This window comes from Pundamilia nyererei, unplaced genomic scaffold (assembly GCF_000239375.1).
Source record: "Pundamilia nyererei isolate P.nyererei 1_Seehausen unplaced genomic scaffold, PunNye1.0 scaffold00006, whole genome shotgun sequence".
Taxonomy (NCBI): domain Eukaryota; kingdom Metazoa; phylum Chordata; class Actinopteri; order Cichliformes; family Cichlidae; genus Pundamilia; species Pundamilia nyererei.
In genome coordinates, this window is record NW_005187407.1 from 5,436,827 (window position 1) to 5,452,765 (window position 15,939).

General features: G+C 40.7%; 1 protein-coding gene across 2 annotated transcripts; it reads right to left on the bottom strand.

Moving 5' to 3' along the window:
* Nucleotides 1–7,404: 7,404 nt before the first annotated feature.
* On the bottom strand, nt 7,405–14,901 carry slc14a2 (solute carrier family 14 member 2). Of its 2 annotated transcripts, XM_013914679.1 has the most exons (10): nt 14,800–14,899; nt 11,305–11,376; nt 11,034–11,217; nt 10,279–10,468; nt 9,982–10,110; nt 9,054–9,246; nt 8,687–8,834; nt 8,270–8,404; nt 8,069–8,118; nt 7,405–7,970 (listed from the first exon to the last, which is right to left on the bottom strand). In XM_013914679.1, exons 1-10 carry the CDS (start codon nt 14,821–14,823, stop codon nt 7,632–7,634), a joined length of 1,464 nt encoding a protein of 487 aa, XP_013770133.1. In that variant the 5' UTR covers nt 14,824–14,899; the 3' UTR covers nt 7,405–7,631. The 2 variants fall into 2 exon arrangements, with proteins under 2 accessions (XP_013770133.1, XP_013770135.1); XM_013914681.1 differs by lacking the exon at nt 11,305–11,376 and having other exon boundaries at nt 14,800–14,901.
* Between the last annotated feature and the right edge of the window lie 1,038 nt (nt 14,902–15,939).

A 15,939-nucleotide genomic window follows, 5' to 3' on the forward strand; every position in this document is an offset into this window, starting at 1 on the left:
GTCCAAAACAGTAGTACAGACTGTTGTTACAAAGGCATCTGTGCACAGTTGCTGGTAATGGTGGCCTTTTTTTATTTCGGAGAATGCAACTATTCCTGTGAACAGGTGAGAACGATGGTGTACGGCACTGTGAAGAACTGAGATGGTACCGATTTGGTTACACTTTACCAGTAAAGTTTCCCCCTTTATTTATTCCATTATATCTATAATGACTTTACAGAAATATTTTGGAATCCTTGCATTTTTATCCTCCTGATGATTTTGGCTCATTTTCCTTACCTTACTAGAAAGGCCTTACTATCTTGTTACATTAGCCGGAGAGTTTGATTTTCATGTCTCATTTTCTGTCAGAGTCCTGGCAATCATAGTATGTGATGATAGGGCTACTGTAGAGGACCACATGTGCAGTAAAGCCAGTCAGACTGTCTTTGTTTTTGTTGCACATTAATGAAATGCTGTAGATGCTTTTATCATTTTGTTGCTCTTCATTTGAATAAAAATATAAATAATAAAGGTTTTCTTTTTTCTTCCTCCAAAAGGTTTGTATAGTTTATATACTGCTTAAAAACGTTTAAGAAACACTTTGAAAACACATCAGATCTCAGTGGTTAAAAAGAAAAGCATGCTGGATATCTATGCAGATATGGACCGGGTAATGTGTTAGTAATGAAAGGATACCAAATCATTACATAAAGTCAAACAACCAAAACCAAATGATACTCAGAAGTTTTTATGACAATCAAAGGATTTCATCCTGAAACCTAATGGCAGACAGGGTGCTGGTGCCTAGCCTGCAGAGGTCTGTGCATCCTTCTGTGAATACGCCTCTTCAGACCATCGCTGACAGCCGTAGTGAATTTAATGAAAGTAACTCTATGAAATAAGCTTGCACCATTGAGTCTTACGTACATGGCTTAGGTAAAAGAGAATCTCTCAGTTTAGGGTTATGTAGGGACAGATCCAAATAGAATATAAAATCGCACTAAAGCTCGCTCAGTATTAAGAAAAGTATAAGATCTGTTTACAGTCAAACTTAAAGTCTGCCCGGCGACCAGGAAGGGTTTGTGGATGAGCAGAACATTGATCTAATTGGTTTCTGAGTCAGTGCATGTTCTCTGATGTGCAGACGAATGGCAGTATGAAAACAGCAGGCACTAGAGCAGCCGGGAAACCTGGAAGCTTTAAACAACCGGAAGTCATCAATGATACTTCTCCGCTGCACCACCAGAGGCCATCATAGCTCTGCTGTAAATGTTTCTACCTGCCCCAATTCATGCTCTTACAGTCCGAGATTGATTGATACTGATACTGACTATGTTTGGATGTATTCATGTAAAACCCAGATGCCCGATCCTTACAGTGGGAAGGTAAAACAGGACTCTTTGGTTGTTTGGCTCCATATATAAAATAACTGGCATAAATCCAGCCATTTAAACTTCAGTTGTCATTTTTATTTTAAATCAAGCATTCTTCGAGAACTTGGTGTACCTTGCATATTGATATACTGTGTGATACCGATTGAACTGAATAGGTCCCAAACTCGCAAATTATAGGTATGTTTTTGATTTTAGGGTAGTATAAAGAACACGTGAAATCTAACTGCACAGTCATGAACTTTAACATTTAACATACTAAGTAAGGCCTGTAGAATGTGAGATGTAGTTGCTCTGAGCATTGTAAGGCCTGACGTTAGGGTGAATTTGCTGGAACACCACTGCTGGGAAGGCTGCAAATTGTCTTGAATGTTTTTCACTTGTGAAAAATCTTTCTTTTTATATATATATATATATATATATGGAAATGGCCTTGTAACCCTCCCCAGGTTGATGGGCAGCAACAATTGTTTCACTAAGTTCACTTCTGATCTTTTTCTGGGCGTTGTGTTAACACACATCTGAAAAAGCTTTTATAGAGGCAGTTGATACGCTCAACCTAGATGCTTTTTACCCTCCCGATGTCTATGGAAGCACTGAGGTTGCACTTATTTGTTTCACACACTGCTTTTGCATTTTGGCTTATTAAATAATGTAAAAATTTAAGACCCAGGTGGGCCAGGTGACTTTTTTTTTTTGGATGTTTTGATACATAAAGTGCAATCAAAGCATCTCATTCTGTTTACTCAACATATGCACAGATGCAGACCAAAGATGACTATCAGGTCACATGACCACATATGTCTCATTTATTTAAAAGGTTATCTGATCTTTCAAAAGCACAGCAACCTTGTGACCAATGACGCCCAACTGAGGACAAGGAGAGGCTGATGCAGTCACCGGATCAGCGTTACACAAGTTCAATCAGCACTTCGAAACATTACATAACTCACGAGAACACATTAGATAAACTCTGATCTCTTGTATGATCTATGAATGCGGAAATGTGAGTGACGTGTGCAACACAACGAACTGATCAGAAGTCTATCAAGCAGACACGTTCAAACTATTGCTAATTATCCAAACTTCTGTTCTTTAATACCTGCATCTATTTGTTTTTCTTCTCAGTTGCTCTCTTCTGAAGAATTTGTGACTGCTACTGTTTTTATGTTTAACAAGTGAGCCTTATCCTCTCACAAATATCTCTTTATTGTCATTGTATATGTACAATGAATTTGTGAGTGTTCCACAGCAACTGTGCAGGAATAAAATATAAATAGTAATACAGAAGGAATAAATAGCAAACCACAGGAATATATGTATATGTACAAAACAATAGGAATATACACAAAACAAGGGGAATATACACAAAACAAGGGGAATATACACAAAACAAGGGGAATATACACAAAACAAGGGGAATATACACAAAACAATAGAAAAGCCACACATTAAAAGGAAAGGGTTGCGAAGTGCTTGGAATTAGTGCGAAGAAATGACTTGATCTGAATGGACACATGCAGGTGGTGCAGGTGCTGCTGTGCCTTCTTTACCAGGGCCACGGTGTTGCCATGATGCCATGAGGAGTTCTTTCATTTTGCGGACGTTTAGCTTCAGGCCATTTTCTGAGCACCAGCAGGACAAATTCTCTACCTCCACCTTGTATGCTGTCTCATCTCCATCAGAGATGGGCCCAAATACGATGGTGTCATCGGCATACTTGAAGGTGGTGTTGGTTGGTTGGATTGGTGTACAGTCATATGTGTGCAGGGCAAACTGGGGGCTGAGAATGCAGCCCTGTGAGGATCCAGTGCTGAGTGACAGTTGGTGAGGAAATCAAAGCAGCAGAGATGCTGAAAGTTGCTGAAAGCTTTTGAGAATGTAAAATGTCATCGACCGGGGATGCAGGTGCTGCAGGTCCTCATTCAGTGAGACAATGGCAAAGACTCGTCATCTAATGTGGGTGTTTGTCTAAACTGCCATTTTTGGTGTCAGATCACTGCTGAATAATGGCGATATGTTGTTTTTCATGAAGAACTGTGCATGTGAAGCTTTATGTTGGTATCTGGGGACTTTCATTGACAATTATGTAACTATTTTTCCACGGCTGCTTCAGATCTTTTGATAACTTTTGTGCTACACAGATGTTAGATAGTGAACATGCCTCACATTACATAATTGACAGAACACTGTGTAGTTTCTGTGCAGACCTGTCTCAGGTGACACTAACAACACAGGGGGTTCTGCAGTCCTGCCAAACTGCCGCTCTTCATATCAGTCTAAATTGATGTATTTCTAAATGGCAAATTAGCACATTTAATAAGGTAGAGTAACAGAGACAAAACTATTTTATATTTCACTCAGTCACTAGGTAGAGCTTGCTAGTACTGGATTGAACACCATTTTCAGATTCAGATAACTTTATTAATCCCAAAGAAAGGCAATTTGCTTGGAGGTTACCTGCACAACTTACTCACACAATCTAGAGTCCTTAAACACCAAGCAATAACTACTGTAGCATGTCAAGGCAAAGCTCAACAAACAATAATGTTTAAAAAAGAATAAAAATTAACAAAACAATAATTAAATAGAATAACAAGAACTAAAAATTGAACAAAGAAGGTGTTATAGCCGAGGGAATGAAGGATTTTTAGCATTTCTTTGTTCTACACTAGAGTACAAGGAAGCAGTGATCTGAGAGCAGCTTCCTGAACTCAGATGACACACATGGTCAGGGTGCAATAATAATGTGTTTTTATGAGAAGGTGTTAGCAGATGCTGTTGGAGGTTTTACCCTGAACAGGCAGATGAAATAAAATGTTAAAAGCCTTTCAATAAACTGAACAATAAAAATGACAGAACTGCTTTAATCAAAGATAGCATAGATTCAACAGGGAGCATTCCTTTTGAGACTTTGGCCCATATTAAGATGATACCATCACATAGTTGCTGCAGATTGGTCAGCTGCACATTCATAATGGGAATATCCTGTTCCACCACATCCCTAAGGTGCTCAGTTGGAGTGATATAATCAGCCATCAGAAGATTGGTGAACTGTAGGGCTATGGGTTTAAAAACGATCCTCGTTTGGTATCCAAAAGGGATCCAATTTGTGTCAAGAAACGATCCCCCACACCATCGCACCACCATCAGCAGCCTGAACTGTTGATACAAAGCAGTACGGATTCATGCTTTCATGTTGTTTACACTAAATTGTGACCCTGCCAGCTGAATGTTGCAACAGCAACACCTGGTGTGGTCTTCTGCTGCTCTAGCCCATCTGCTTCAGAGTTTGACATTCAGAGATGCTCTTCTGCGTACTTGGCTTTATCTGACTTACTTTTTCCTTCTGATCAGCTCAAACCAGTCTTGCCATTCATCTCTGACCTCTGTCATAAAAATATTTTTATGCAGAGAACTGCCACTCAGTGTATGTTTTCTCTTTTTTAGGCCATTCTCTGTAAAAACCCACAGGTGGCTGGGTAGATCAGCAGTTTCTGAATTACTGAATTACAGTCTAGCAGCAACAACTATGCCATGTTCAAAGTCACTTAAATCACCTTCCTTCTTCTTTTTGTTGTTTATTTTGAACATTGGCAGATCATCTTGACCATGTCTAAATGCCTGCATGCAGATGCTGCTATATAATTGGGTGACTAGATATTTTCTTCAAATTGCAGCTGAACAGGCGTACCTAATAATGTGGTGTAAAGATTCTGTTTTGGTAAGCAAATACATTTTTGTGCATGCCATGTTAACGGTGCATTAAAATAAAAAGATTTTAATGTTCAGATCATGCCGTGCAATTACACTGACAAACACCCATTTGTCATCTAAAAGACACCCGGAAATGTTGTGGAAACATTCAGTAGATCAGATGAGCAAGAGCAGTCATTTCAGATCACAGTAATCATGTTCCACATCAGATAAAATTATGTAATTACAAAGTCACGAGGGCTGTTTTTCAAAACCTGCATCACAAACACGCTCAGTCACCTCTAGATAGTTTCACTTTATGTAGAGTAACTCATTCCAGTAGTAGTTACTTTTGCAAAATCTTTAGACAAAAGCGAAGAAAAGAAATGACAAACAAACAACTGTTAAAATACTAAGCCGATTGAGACTGCACAAGATTTTTTTTAAAGTGACAGTGCGATCAAACATTACTTTGAAATCACAAATATTTAACAGAAAACAATCCAGTCAAATCTTCCTGAGATGGTTTTGTTCGTCTCATATTTGGCTCCACTGAATTTGAGATAAGGGACTTGGCACTTTTGTTATCAGTGTTCTGGACCGACTGCTGAAAGGATCCGAGTAGGCATACATACCTACAGCTATCCGATGTTTTTTTAAGAACTATCTTTATTTTTGATCTCACATTCTTGGCTCGAGGAAGAACGCACCAGAAGCTTCTAGAAAGGTTAAAGTTACAGAATCTCAGGTTAAACGAAAGTACACCCTCAATAAATTGCAGGGTTTTACTATCAAAACAAAAATAATACTACAAAAGTACAATTAAATTAAAAAAAATGTAATTAGGTAAATACAATCTCAAGCAAGTGTAAACACAGGAGTGGTATAGCCTTACTACTTCCATAGGAATTAAGAAGGTTAAGTAGCAGACAGTTTATTCTTTTAGAAAAAGGCTGTTTTGGAAGGGTTGCCATGAGAATGCATTTTCTCTCTAAAAAGAAATCTCATCATCACAGAACCATGTCCTTTGGACAGATGAGACCGTGTTTGGTGAAGACGAAACGCACCATATCTGCAACTATCAAGCATGGATCTGGAGACCTTGGACGTGGTCACCTTGGAGTTGACCATGAGCTCCTCTTCCTATCAAAGTATTCCAGAGTCAAATGCAAGGTCATTTGTCTGACAGCTGAAGCTTAAGACTTGCCAAGGACCAGGTTATTTTTCTCATATTCTGATATGTAAAACTTTAGAAATAACTGAGGACATACTTCTCTTTACCTTGACTGTGGTTTGAAATACTACTTAAATTTTGCGACCTTACTCATAAAAAGTGTCGTAAAAGTGATCCATGGTGGTAAATAACTTCCTCATTGGAAGTTATTTACCACCATGGATCACTTTTACGACACTTTTTATGAGTGTGTCCACCTTTTTCTGTTATATTTTGCAGCTGACTTTTCCCCTCCCTTTCCCCCCCCTCATAAGGACATTAATAAACCACCTTCAATTAGTCTAGTCTTAATAGTGTCAGGAAATTAATAATTTACTTATTTATTGCTTTGACTGGCCCAACCAGCAATCCTACATGGGTTTTGCATTAACAGATTTGCATTAACAGACATTTTACCAGGGTTATAACCAGTTGCACCAGTACCTCTGTCATTTAAATCACGTGTAAGTGCAACATGCTGCGTCCTCAGATCAATGGAGATTTTACTGTCCAAGTACAACAGTCCAACACAGGAACTGCAAGCTTCATTAAGCTCTGGAATGCTTAAAGCTCATTATGTAACCCAATTACATAAGCAGACACGAGATAACAGCAAATCCACAAATCTGCCGTGAACCCTGGAGATCAGCGTAGCCTTTACTTGCTCTGAAACTAACATTAATGTGGATATTTAACTTAAACCTAGATAACTCCATTAAACTTTAAGAGAGCAGAGGAAGTGCTTTGTGATAAGAGAGTAGTTCTTATCACGAAACGCTGGAGTACAGCTCAAACTGATCAAACACACTACTCTAAAAAGCTGAACTCCAACAACTGTTGTATGAAAAACAGCTTTTTTATGTCTGCATAGATTTTCAGTCATCTAGATCATTGTAGTCTTAACAGCTTGAAATGAAGGTGGGTGAACTTCTTTACATTATATTAAAAAAGGAGAAAAATAACTAAGAAGTCCTTCTTTTTAACAGCTTCGTTACTTGACCAATGTATTTAGCCAGTTGGGGATTGACCGATGCAAAACCTGAGTATATTTGATGTGACTTTAGGGCGTTTTTTTCTGTTTTTATTAAGCACTGAATGAAACACACACACACACACACCAGGTTTTTAGTTAAAAAAAAGGTCTTTTAAATATATAAAACCACACATATTTGTATAAACTTTGCAAAGAACCACCAGAATATTGAAACATACATTATCTCTGAATGAAATTTACCGCATATTTACTCATACATTACTCATACATAAATCTAGCTTTAAAGATAATCAGTGAGCGTGACCTCGATCAAATCATTTTCCGTGTTTCTTTCATCTCCAGGTCCCTCGGCTGTCTAAGGTACTTCAACTTCCGTCGAGTCATTTTTAACCTCTTGAGCCTCATTTTCTGTTTTCCCTTGCTCCATTCTTTCAAGCTCTATCTTAAGTTGCTCTTTCTCGTTCATTATCACTTCTTCCTCAACAGCTCTCTGCTGCTCCTCTCTCTCTTTCCTCTCTTTTTCAGCCTTTTCCATCTTTTCCTGCTTCTTCAGCTTCCAGAAGAATCTCAGGTTTTTCTCAGGGTACGTCACTTTGGCCAGTGGCAGCTTAAAGATTCTTTCGGTCCCCGTGGTTAAGAGAAGGAAAGTCAGGGCAGACAGGCAGAAAGGCCAGGTGCAGGCTGGAAGACCAAACTGTGGATTAAAAAAAAACAAAACAGTTGTGAAACATATTTTAATGGTTTTTTTTAACAGTTTTTATAAAAATAGGAGTGAGAATAAAATGTACTTACCCTGGACATGATGTTGGCGATGGCTGAGCCAAGGTATGCACAGAAAAAAGCTGCAGAGGAGGAGGGAAAAATTGTTTGATGTAAATGATAAAGTGTGATTACAAATAACAGCCTTTGTTTGGTAAGGTTGCACATGGTTGCTTGTCATTTGGCCTTATTTTGCAGATAAGAGAATGCATTTTTGTAATTTTTTTTACTCACCACATGTGATAGCAAGCAGATGGACTTGCCAGGTGAGAGCATAAAACATTCCTCCAATAGCAATGCAGGCTAACACACAGTTGTACCCCCAGAGGCCAAAGTAAATGTCTCCAAACGGAGCCGCCAGGGCCAGACCTGCAAAATATTTAGTTACTGTTACCAGAGAAGAGTTCACCCAAAGATTGGTTTATCTTAGTCAATTAAAACCCTCCTGATCATTTTGCACCAGCATTTTTTTTTGCAGGCCACCTTGGAGTTACTATACACTGATAGTGTCTAGATTTCATTCCTTCAATATGTAAAAAAAAAACCCCCAAAAATTATGCCTTAATAGAGTGAAACCCAACAAGTTTTACATGGCATGTCCTTTTTTTTACAATATCGGCTGCCTGGTTAGACACTGTGACATCCTCTCACCTGAAACCATTCCCACTGCAGATCCCAGGACAGCATGAGCACAGGTGATGGGGGAGGAGATAAAGAGGGAGATGATGAAGATGCCTCCAGTCCAAGGGTTGTCACAGCCATAGACCTGGCCTATTCCTACTGGCACTGACATGAAGAGCTGAAAGTGTACAGGCAGAAATGTAAAGCCCGCTTTATTGGATGTGCAGCTGTATTTAACTTGTGAACAACTTAAAGTTGCATATATAGTTAACAACATAGGTCCACATTATTTTAACCTGTTAGCTGAAAGCATGTGCTAAAACCTCGGCTACAAGACCATGACTTCTGAAGTTAAAAAGGCTGCGAAATCTGCATGTCATCATTTCCTTTCAGCTACCTTTGCTACGTCAAGCTCAGCCCACGTGATGTTGGGCAGCTCCGAGCGTGGCTGAATGAGGACTTGAGGGAAGTAGTTGTTGTAGTGGCCGGTGGCGACCATGTGGAGACACACCAGGATGTTAAAGGGCAGGGTGAAAACAGGAAGATCCCAACGACTGTTGATAGATGCCAGGGCGCTGGACACAATGGGGCTGGACATGAAAAGGCATCACATCAGAAATCTGCTCCACATTTAACTCACATTTACAAAATGACCCAAGTACATCTATGTTCAATCACACCGGTCTGCGCTAATGTTAAAATCACGGAAAGGCAGCGTAAATAACACCTGTATTGTTCTTCTGGAAAAACCTTGGGTCCTGGCCTTCATACCGCCCACCAAAATATTGTTGTAGATGGAGCACACCCTGACAGGAACACCCTCTCACTGCAGAACAATGCAGCCCACTGCATTATAGAAACTACTCAGGAATGCTTTGAAGAGTTTGACAAAGATTTTGCACTCTGATCAAACGTGATGCCCTGGAACAAGCCCGATCCATAATACCAGGGAGTGCTCTTAATATCCCAGTGCTAAATACTACAGGAGGCACCCAGACATCCTTATTGTTATGACTCATCGATGTAGATCAATCATTCTTTTTACACATTTCCAGCTTTTAGGAGCAGAGATGACAGATCTGTATATGACTGATATGGTCTCTTTTGTCTACTTAACTACAGCAAATAATTTGTATTATTTATTTATTCATTCATTTGTTTGCTTTTATTACAATGTCTCAGAACAATACGTAACCTATTATGACACAGAAAATGACAACTGATGGCATTCATGATTCATGATTGGCTTATCTACTTTTCTTTATCTACCTTTCACTTTTTATGATGCAAACCTAGTGCACAGTTTCCCCATTTCTCGGTCTTACCACATCATGGACATAAAGATGTTCGGCAGAAGAAGCCACCAGTACCAGTTTCCTGCGTTAGAGAACACGGCCATCAGCAGACCCACCAGTATCCCGTTGTAGCCGTACAGCCCTGCAGCTATTGCACCCCTGAAGGAAAGTTTTTTGAATCAATTTTTTTTTCTAGCTCAAGCCAAATGATAAATTTTCTTTTACTGCCAAGCAGATAATCATCAAGAATGACTTCTGGCATTAAGACTGACAGTATTTAAAGATAGCATCAGTTAGGGGAGAAAAAAAACACCTGAGTGCTCACACCTGTTCTGTTGCAATAGGAGAGCGGAAATGGTTGCAAAGAGCGTGCCCACAAAGCCATTTAGGGCCCACCAGTAGTTCTGCAGGATGAGGCCGGCAAAAATGACAAGGCCACTCAGGGGGTTGTTGACAAACATCACCTGGGCCGCGCCGCGCAAGACCCAATCCAGGAGCCGCAGCAGGAAGAACTGCTCTGAAAGATGCGACAGTGAGAGATATTTGACTGCCAGCAAACACTTCACATCTTCAAAGGCTGTGAAAGGCTTACTAACATAATCATCTTCTTCTATGCAAACTCTCACATGTATGGAGGGAAATAGTTACACATTGTCTGTAGTTACACATTAAACTCGATAGTGCTGCTTGTCTCAAGGGCACATTTTCAAGTTCCCGTCATGATTTTTGCCACTGCTGGGGAATACTGTCATACATGGAATTTCGGGGTAGTGCTTTATTGATGTTTTCTGATTGAAGTACTTCAGTTATGCCAGTTGGTATTTTTCACTATTTTAGAAGCTAACTGGGTAATCCTACCAGTTTCAACACCCACACGCTGATTAACTGACTCATGCACGCTCCTATGAAAAGGCGGCATTAGCAGTGAGAAAGTTTTCTACAAAATAGCATGACCAAATTTTTTTTTACTTAACACAACTATCTTATGTCCCAGGTTGTTATACCACCTGCACTGTTGGCAAAACTACTTTCTATTTAGTTCCAAACTTTAAATTTGAAGTAAGCTGCTGATGTTAACCTACTTTCCATCCATTTTCCAAACACCTCCATGTCTCCAGAGAAGTAGGACACTCCTTTGAGGAAACGGGCCCTGGCTTTCTGCAGGGCTGTTGCTCCTGCAGGTTGCACTCGGTCCTCTTGCCTGTCCTCCTGGGAGTTCCCATTCTGAGATGGTAAGTCAGGGTGTGCCATCAGGGGCTGGAGCTCCTGCAGTCAGCAGCATGTTCAGTAATTAATTTCAGAATTACAGTTTGAGTCATGATAAGTTGAGGTGAAATATGAATATTGACTAACAGTGAAGGTGGTGGCAGAAACACTGGAGGACAGCACGTCAGAACTGGAGCTGCTGGTAATCTTCTGAACTTCCTGACAGTGCAGAGATGTAGCTGTTACTCAGGAGCAAACACACTCTTCCTCCATTTATATATAACAAGGTACACCATAGGTATACATACTGACCACTCGTGAATGTGTTTTGTTTTTCAGTATGATTACTGTTATATTGGTGGCGGTCACGTTTCTGTGCTTCAAAGTCATTCTACATCATTATTAAGTGTGGCCTTTGAAATATCCCCTGAGGGACAATAAATGATTCATTACTGTGTCTGTACCTTTGTTCTATCAAAACATGTAAAAAAAGAAAAATGCAATCTCATATCTTAGGAAATTTTAATATATATCAATGCCTTCTTTCCTTACATGCTCGATTAAATGCAGCCCTTTTAACCCTTTATTTTAAATTTGTATTTAAACTTGAGTGTTACTGGAGGGGATTACAATACTTTTTTTTGCAGTGTCTTTACTTTTGTGTCATGGTCCTGAGTCTGACGACTCAGTGTTTTGTGTTTCTTTATGCTTTTGTTTATCCTGAGTATGTATTCTGTTATGATTTACAGTTTGTTAGGTTTCTGTTCTTTGCTTACCCTGGTCCCACTTCTGTGTTCTGTCTGTTTATGGCGTCACACTGTCTGTTTGTGAATCTGTCTGTTTAGTTAGTTCAGTGTCTTGTCTGGTTCTGTGTCTGAGTTTCCTGTTTTATTCTGAAGGTCCCTGTCTCGTGTGAGTGTGTTCAGATTACGCTTCCCCTGTCCCGTCACCTCTGACTTCTCCCAGGTGTGTTGTCCTCCTGTCTCTCATCCCCTGATTACTGCTGTGTGTATTTAAGCCCTGTGTGTTCTCCTGCCTGTTGCCGGTTCGTCTGTGTTCCACGGTGTCCTGTTCCGCGTCTGCCTCTCTCCCTGTTTCGTGTGTTCTCAGGTTTATTTAGTTTTTTCCAGTTTAGGTTTGTTTAGTTCCTTGTCATCCCTCACTGCCTCTTTGCCACTACACCACCCTGTAAATAAACATCACTCGAATCATCAGTCATCGCCTGCATTTTGGGTTCTCCTTTCCTCCAACACCACACAGCCCGCCTCAGCAGCCGTGACAGTAAGAACACCTGTTCTGACAAACCATCCTACTTTGGCAAAACGTCCTACCGTAAGTAGTTTATGCACATTTCTGCTGTCACAGAGTAATTCTAGCACCAATTTAAGTAGGTATGATGGGTTGCCACTTAACTTTGCCCATCAGAGTATGTGTGTAGCTGTTATTAACAAAGGTAGGATGATTTGCCACTGAATTTCGTGTTGTGCGCATGCGCAGAAACAACAGGTAGGATGGTTTGCCAGGTAGGATGGATTCCCAGAACACCTGGCACAATGGACCCAGCAGCATTCAACCTGCCCGAGGAGCTCCGGGAGGATATTATTTATTCTGTGGACAGTTTAATTAATTTATGGCTGGAGCATGAGGAGAAGGGATTCCGCCAAGCCATAACTAATCGATTGCAGCGACTGGTTTCCGGTCTTACCTGGCTGTTCAGCTCACTCCACCCACTTGTTCAGAATTTCTTTCTGAACGAGCTGCACCTTCACCCCCCTACCGCTCGTCTGCTCAGCCCAACTGAGGATATGCGGTCCGGATTGCCGGATATGGAGTTACCTGGCCCGTTGGAGCGATCTCCGAGGAGGAAGCAACGTTCGCGTCGTAGGTAGGGATGGGTACCGGTTCTGACACAAATGGTAGTAACCAGACCGAAAAGCAGCGCACATTTCAGTGCTTTTTTTTTTTTTTTTTTTCCTGAGATGTCATACAGTTTGGATTCCAGCCAATCATTTTACCTTCGCGAGCGTAGTAGGCGGGCCCAGGTACGTACGTTCTTTTAGAGCAGAGCTAAAGATTAAAAATGCCCAAGACAAAGTGGTCAAAGTCTGGCTGTACTTCACAGCAAAAGATTCAAACTCAGCAGCCTGCAACAAGTGCTTTAAGGTGATACTGTGCAAAGGAGGTAACTCCTCGAATCTGATGAAACACCTGGCGACATATAGCATTTTGTTAAAAGCCAAGAAATGCGCCGTATTTGATAACTTGCTGCGAGACCTCACACTGTGCACGTCTACTGCGCGTGGGTTGCCTGTTATCTGACCCGGAGTTAGCAACATCCCCCAAAAACCCGAAGAGTAGAGTCCTGGCTCCTAGCGCTGCCAGTCTAGCACAAATGATGACGATGATGATCGCAGCAGCAGCCGTTCTTCTCTGCGTGAGTAGCTTAATGTTGTTCGTGTGTAATTTACGTTGAGTAGGCTAACCACGTTATTACATTAATGCATGTAAGGTGAACTAGCAAACAGTCGTAGTTACATGCTGCTGACTTCTTGTTTGATGGCAGGTACTCCCTTCACCCTGGCCAAAAAGGCTAAGATGGCCAAAGAAAAAGAGGGAAACGGCTAAACATGAGAGGTTTTTGGATAAAGTTTTTTTTTTTTTTTTTTTTTTTTTTTCCATGGTTGAAGCACTGCTTCCAGCCAAGAGTGATACCATAAATCCCCTATAGCTGTGGAAAAGGCTAACATTGTTATCTTTTTACAAAAAACAGCTAAACATAAGAGGTTTTTGGACCAATTTTGTGTTCTCCATTCTTTAAGCACCGGTTCGAGCACCGTTTAAGCACCGTTTCAAAAGTACCGGTTTGGTACTGGTATCAGATAAAACCTAAACGATACCCATCCCTAGTCATAGTGCTTACCCTGGTCTCACTTCTGTGTTCTGTTTATGGTGTCACTCTGTCTGTTTAGTTAGTTCAGTGTCTTGTCTGGTTCTGTGTCTGAGTTTCCTGTTTTATTCTGAAGGTCCCTGTCTCGTGTGAGTGTGTTCAGTTTACGCTTCCCCTGTCCCGTCACCTCTGACTTCTTCCAGGTGTGTTGTCCTCCTGTCTCTCATCCCCTGATTACTGCTGTGTGTATTTAAGCCCTGTGTGTTCTCCTGCCTGTTGCCGGTTCGTCTGTGTTCCACGGTGTCCTGTTCCGCGTCTGCCTCTCTCCCTGTTTCGTGTGTTCTCAGGTTTATTTAGTTTTTTCCAGTTTAGGTTTGTTTAGTTCCTTGTCATCCCTCACTGCCTCTTTGCCACTACACCACCCTGTAAATAAACATCACTCGAATCATCAGTCATCACCTGCATTTTGGGTTCTCCTTTCCTCCAACACCACACGGCTTGCCTCAGCAGCCGTGACATTTTGTTACTTTTTACCACATGATTCTTTGTTCTTTTGGCAATAAAAGTGCCTTTACATTGCTATATTTCACATTCTGTTCAAGAGTTTGTGATCAATTTTGTCTTATAATTAATGAAATGGACTGAGCTAACACTAGACCTCTAATCTTCCACAGATATTTGTTAATCTCATTAAGAAAAATCATTAACTGCCCTGCTGGACTTCCAGAGGCTTTGCTAAACACCAGTGCCCCTACCTTTGTGCAGTTCGGTCCAGGCATTTGTCCCCGAAAAGGCAGAGGCAGAGACGGCTCCCAGCTTCTCTAGAGCTGCTCTAGAGATCCTTCAGCTGAAGGCTTTTATACTGTAGTTACAGGCTCTAAAGAAAACTCCACCTCATCTCTCCCTCACATCCACCTCTTCATCTCACGTGCATCCTCTGCAGGAATCATTGGAATTCAGCAGTGATAGTCGCCGCCTCACTCATAGCTTCCTGGACATGCTTAAAAACAGTCCTCAATTCCAAAGGAAGAAAAACTCTGTAACATTTCCATAATAAAAAAACCAAAAACAAAACTGTTTTAAGTCACAGTACTCCACCTTCCTGAATGACTGGCAATGGGTCATAACACACATAGGAGATCATTCTGTTAAAAGTTAAGTTAAAAAACAAGAGTTTGTAATGTAAAGTAATTTAAGGATAAGCACAGCACGACTCCCACTGTGCTTGAATTAAGTTTAATCTGCTACACTTTAGCACCGTCACCGCGAATCCAAGTAGCATTACCACAACCAGCTGACACACATACACTTAAAGATGAATGATGGAACTGAAGATTGGTTTGTTTGTTTGTTCCTTCAGCATTTATTTTGTCATTAAACACAATTATGATGTAATTGCAGAGATGATTAGCAGCCCTGATTGCCGCCGCAGAGTTTTACGCATTGCTGGAGATGAAAGACGAGTTTGATGATGAGGGCGTGAATGAACAACAAACAGGTTTGGTAAAATATTTTGGTCAAAACAGAACACACTAGAACTTTCCAGGAATGGTTATTCAAATGCTCGTTTGGTACTTTTTTCTGATATAGGCTAATCTTCTAATCTAATGCCAAAAACAACAACAACAACAAAAAAAGTCCACCCACAGCTGCTTCTACTATTTCCCACCATGTTAAAGTAGCTCAATGTTTTTCCAGCTCTGAGCTCATTGAGTTTACTCAGACTAAATGTTCATATTGAATGAGTAAGGTGACATTACAGGAATCTGTGTCAGCAGTAGACAGATCACCCTGTTCTCCATCAGTATCTCATCTGTCGTTTCAGGACCTGTTATTGCATGTACTGTAACGGCTTCAGTGGGCTGTGACAAGCAGGTCAGCATGATTTCAGATTT